The sequence below is a fragment of the Meriones unguiculatus genome (assembly GCF_030254825.1).
Source record: "Meriones unguiculatus strain TT.TT164.6M chromosome 13 unlocalized genomic scaffold, Bangor_MerUng_6.1 Chr13_unordered_Contig_2907, whole genome shotgun sequence".
NCBI lineage: Eukaryota > Metazoa > Chordata > Mammalia > Rodentia > Muridae > Meriones > Meriones unguiculatus.
This window is the reverse complement of record NW_026843582.1, coordinates 617,501-622,500: the sequence shown is the minus strand read 5'-3', so window position 1 is coordinate 622,500 and position 5,000 is coordinate 617,501. Positions and strand designations below refer to the sequence as shown.

The 5,000-nt window shown below is 61.9% G+C and overlaps 1 protein-coding gene across 8 annotated transcripts in view; it reads right to left on the bottom strand.

The window, feature by feature from the left end:
* Pds5b (PDS5 cohesin associated factor B) overlaps window positions 1-5,000 on the bottom strand; it is a 102,290-nt gene that overhangs the window by 65,753 nt on the left and 31,537 nt on the right. For all 8 annotated transcript variants that reach the window (XM_060375901.1, XM_060375894.1, XM_060375896.1 and 5 more), the window contains 3 exons: window positions 3,461-3,587; window positions 1,700-1,780; window positions 618-758 (listed from right to left, as the gene is read on the bottom strand). In XM_060375901.1, the coding sequence (XP_060231884.1) occupies window positions 618-758; window positions 1,700-1,780; window positions 3,461-3,587 (349 nt within the window). The remainder of the gene's footprint in view (window positions 1-617; window positions 759-1,699; window positions 1,781-3,460; window positions 3,588-5,000) is intronic.

The following is a 5,000-nucleotide window of genomic DNA, read 5'->3' as shown; positions in this document are numbered from 1 at the left end:
GGGTGCTGGGTCTCGCTCTAGTCACAGTCATGTGTGCACTGGGCTGTGGCTGCACGTGTGTGCGCTTGCCAGCAGGGGGCACCAGGCCTCGCTCTAATCATGTGTGCACAGGGCTGTGGCTGCATGTGTGTGCGCTCACCAGCAGGGGGCGCCGGATCTCGCTCTAATCACGTGTGCACGGGACTCTGGCTGCACGTGTGTGCGCTCGCCAGCAGAGGCACAAGATCTCGCTCTAATCACGTGTGCGCGGGGCTGTGGCTGCACGTATGTGCGCTCGCCAGCAGGGGGCGCAGGGCCTCGCTCTAGGCAGCCCAGTAAGGGGAACAGGCCGTGTCCGACATGGACCCTGCTGCCTGCTCCCCGGCGGAGGGGGAGCGCTCGGGCCTCGCGGGGCGTGACGAGCTGGCGTGTGTGTGTGTGCGTGTGCGTGTGCGTGTGTGTGTAGTGGGGGAGGGAGGAGGACAGGAGGGGGAGGGGGAGGGGGCGGTGACCAGACGGAGAAGGAAAAGACCGAGAGGTCACAGATCGCGGAAAGGGAGCTCCAGAGCGAGGCTAGAGCGAGGCTGGAGCGAGGCCGGAGCGAGGCCGGAAGGGGCCGCGGGTCCCGCCGTGCCCACCTTGAGCTTGAACTCGAGCTGGGGGAGCACGGAGAGCAGCAGGTGGCTGTCGATGTTGTAGAGCTCCAGGATGAGGTCGAACACGTGCTCCGACAGGTCGCTGATGGACGTCTTGCCCAGCATCAGGACCTGGTTGAAGAACTGGGGGGGGAGGAGAGGCCGCTGGGGGAGGGGGGCTGGGAGTCGCCCGGGGAAGGGGGCGGGAGATGTCTCAGGGGTGGGGAGAGGCTCGGGGTTGGGGGTCCGGGCCAGCCTGGTCTCCACAGCGAGCTCCGGGCCAGCCTGGGCTACGCAGAGGGACCCTGGCTCCAAACTCCCACTCGAGCACGTGTCAGGAGTGAGTGCTCCCTGGGTGCCCGTGTCCCTGACCGGGGGGACCCGGGGGGAAGGAAAGGCTCTGGGGGGTCCGGGCCAGCCTGGGCTACGCAGAGGGACCCTGGCTCCAAACTCCCACTCGAGCACCCGTCAGGAGTGAGTGCTCCCTGGGTGCCCGTGTCCCTGACCGGGGGGACCCGGGGGGGAAGGAAAGGCTCTGGGGGGGTCCGGGCCAGCCTGGGCTACGCAGAGGGACCCTGGCTCCAAACTCCCACTCGAGCAACCGTCACGTGGGAGCGGCTCCCTGGGTGCCCGTGTCTCGGGGTCCCTGACCGCTGGGGGAGGGGGGTAAAGCTGGGGGGCGGGAGGGGGCGACTGAGCCCCCGGGGGGGTCTGGGGGTCCCGGAAGGAGGGGCCGGGGGCGGCTGGGGGGCGGAGGACACGGCGACGCCTGCTCGGTCCTTGCTCCGTCAACTTTGTTACTGAGCGGCTCTGCGGGTCCCCGGGGCCCGGGGGGCGGGGCGGGGGCGGGGCGGGGGCGGGGGGCGGGGCAGGGGCGGGGGGCGGGGCAGGGGTGGGGGCGGGGGCGGGGCGGGGCGGGGGCGGGGCCGGGGGCGGGGGGCGGGGGGCGGGGGGCGGGGCAGGGGCGGGGGCGGGGGCGGGGGCGGGGCGTGGGCGTGGGCGGGGCGGGGCAGGGGCGGGGGCGGGGAGGACCCCGGGCCGTGAGGGGGAGGAGGAGGCCCCGCCCCCCGCGGGCACGCACTCACGTTGGTGATGTAGGGCTCGATGGCCTGCGCCGTCCTCTTGAGCAGGGCCTTGGCCAGGTCGTACGCCTGCTTGTTCAGGTTCTGCAAGGCGGGGGTGACCCCGGCCAGGTCAGGGGTCAGGGGTCAGGGGTCAGGTCAGGTCAGGTCAGGGTGTCAGGTCAGGTCAGGTCAGGTCAGGGGTCAGGTCAGGTCAGGTCAGGGTGTCAGGTCAGGGTGTCAGGTCAGGTCAGGGTGTCAGGTCAGGTCAGGTCAGGTCAGGTCAGGTCAGGGTGTCAGGTCAGGTCAGGTCGGGTCAGGGTGTCAGGTCAGGTCAGGTCAGGGTGTCAGGTCAGGTCAGGTCAGGTCAGGTCAGGTCGGGTCGGGTCAGGGTGTCAGGTCAGGGTGTCAGGTCAGGTCAGGTCGGGTCGGGTCAGGGTGTCAGGTCAGGGTGTCAGGTCAGGTCAGGGGTCAGGGGTCAGGTCAGGTCAGGTCAGGTCAGGGTGTCAGGTCAGGTCAGGTCAGGTCAGGTCAGGGTGTCAGGTCAGGTCAGGTCAGGGTGTCAGGTCAGGTCAGGTCAGGGTGTCAGGTCAGGGGTCAGGTCAGGTCAGGTCAGGGTGTCAGGTCAGGTCAGGTCGGGTCAGGGTGTCAGGTCAGGTCAGGTCAGGTCAGGTCGGGTCAGGGTGTCAGGTCAGGTCAGGTCAGGGTGTCAGGTCAGGGTGTCAGGTCAGGGTGTCAGGTCAGGTCAGGTCAGGGTGTCAGGTCAGGGTGTCAGGTCAGGGGTCAGGTCAGGGTGTCAGGTCAGGGGTCAGGTCAGGGTGTCAGGTCAGGGTGTCAGGTCAGGGTGTCAGGTCAGGTCAGGTCAGGTCAGGGTGTCAGGTCAGGTCAGGGTGTCAGGTCAGGTCAGGTCAGGTCAGGTCGGGTCAGGGTGTCAGGTCAGGTCAGGTCAGGTCAGGTCGGGTCAGGGTGTCAGGTCAGGTCAGGTCAGGGTGTCAGGTCAGGGGTCAGGTCAGGGTGTCAGGTCAGGTCAGGTCAGGGGTCAGGTCAGGGTGTCAGGTCAGGGGTCAGGTCAGGGTGTCAGGTCAGGGTGTCAGGTCAGGTCAGGTCAGGTCAGGTCAGGGTGTCAGGTCAGGGTGTCAGGTCAGGGTGTCAGGTCAGGGTGTCAGGTCAGGGGTCAGGTCAGGGTGTCAGGTCAGGGTGTCAGGTCAGGGTGTCAGGTCAGGTCAGGTCAGGTCAGGGTGTCAGGTCAGGTCAGGGTGTCAGGTCAGGTCAGGTCAGGTCAGGGTGTCAGGTCAGGTCAGGGTGTCAGGTCAGGTCAGGTCAGGTCAGGTCGGGTCAGGGTGTCAGGTCAGGTCAGGTCAGGTCAGGTCGGGTCAGGGTGTCAGGTCAGGTCAGGTCAGGGTGTCAGGTCAGGTCAGGGTGTCAGGTCAGGGGTCAGGTCAGGGTGTCAGGTCAGGGTGTCAGGTCAGGTCAGGTCAGGTCAGGTCAGGGTGTCAGGTCAGGGGTCAGGTCAGGTCAGGTCAGGGTGTCAGGTCAGGTCAGGTCAGGGTGTCAGGTCAGGTCAGGGTGTCAGGTCAGGTCAGGGTGTCAGGTCAGGTCAGGTCAGGTCAGGTCAGGGTGTCAGGTCAGGTCAGGGTGTCAGGTCAGGTCAGGTCAGGTCAGGGTGTCAAGTCAGGTCAGGCGGGGTCAGGGGTCAGGGGTCAGGGTCCGGGCGGGGTCCAGGCGGGGTCGGGTCAGGGTCCGGGCGGGGTCAGGGGTCAGGGTCCGGGCGGCCGCCGCCCCTACCTTGTGGGCGGGCACCAGGTTGACGAGGACGGTGTCCAGGAGCTCCTGCGACACCGAGTCGCCCTCGCAGACGATGGAGCTCATGAGGTCCACCATGTGCATGTGCACCTTCTGGTTGTGGCCGTTGCTGCGGGGACAGCGCGCCGGGGCTGTTGGTGCTGTCGCGACTGTTGTTACTGTTGTTGTTGTCAGTGCTGTGGTTGTTACTGCTGTCGTGACTGTTGCTGTTACTGTTGTTGTCAGTGCTGTGGTTGTTACTGCTGTCGCGACTGTTGTTGTTACTGTTGTTGTCAGTGCTGTCGTTGTTACTGCTGTCGCGACTGTTGTTGTTACTGTTGTTGTCAGTGCTGTCGTTGTTACTGCTGTCGTGACTGTTGTTGTTACTGTTGTTGTCAGTGCTGTCGTTGTTACTGCTGTCGTGACTGTTGTTGTTACTGTTGTTGTCAGTGCTGTGGTTGTTACTGCTGTCGCGACTGTTGTTGTTACTGTTGTTGTTGTCAGTGCTGTCGTTGTTACTGCTGTCGTGACTGTTGCTGTTGTTGTTGTTGTCAGTGCTGTCGTTGTTACTGCTGTCGTGACTGTTGTTGTTGTTGTTGTTGTTGTTGTCAGTGCTGTCGTTGTTACTGCTGTCGCGACTGTTGTTGTTACTGTTGTTGTTGTCAGTGCTGTGGTTGTTACTGCTGTCGCGACTGTTGTTGTTACTGTTGTTGTTGTCAGTGCTGTCGTTGTTACTGCTGTCGTGACTGTTGCTGTTGTTGTTGTTGTCAGTGCTGTCGTTGTTACTGCTGTCGTGACTGTTGTTGTTGTTGTTGTTGTTGTTGTCAGTGCTGTCGTTGTTACTGCTGTCGCGACTGTTGTTGTTACTGTTGTTGTTGTCAGTGCTGTCGTTGTTACTGCTGTCGTGACTGTTGTTGTCAGTGCTGTCGTTGTTACTGCTGTCGTGACTGTTGTTGTTACTGCTGTCGTGACTGTTGTTGTTACTGCTGTCGTGACTGTTGTTGTTACTGTTGTTGTTGTCAGTGCTGTCGTTGTTACTGCTGTCGCGACTGTTGTTGTTACTGTTGTTGTTGTCAGTGCTGTCGTTGTTACTGCTGTCGTGACTGTTGTTGTTACTGTTGCTGTTGTTGTCAGTGCTGTCGTTGTTACTGCTGTCGTGACTGTTGTTACTGTTGTTGTCAGTGCTGTCGTTGTTACTGCTGTCGTGACTGTTGTTGTTACTGTTGTTGTTGTTGTCAGTGCTGTCGTTGTTACTGCTGTCGCGACTGTTGTTGTTACTGTTGTTGTTGTCAGTGCTGTCGTTGTTACTGCTGTCGTGACTGTTGTTGTTACTGTTGTTGTTGTTGTCAGTGCTGTCGTTGTTACTGCTGTCGTGACTGTTGTTGTTACTGTTGTTGTTGTTGTTGTCAGTGCTGTCGTTGTTACTGCTGTCGTGACTGTTGTTGTTACTGTTGTTGTTGTTGTTGTCAGTGCTGTCGTTGTTACTGCTGTCGTGACTGTTGTTGTTGCTGTTGTTGTCAGTGCTGTCGTTGTTACTGCTGTC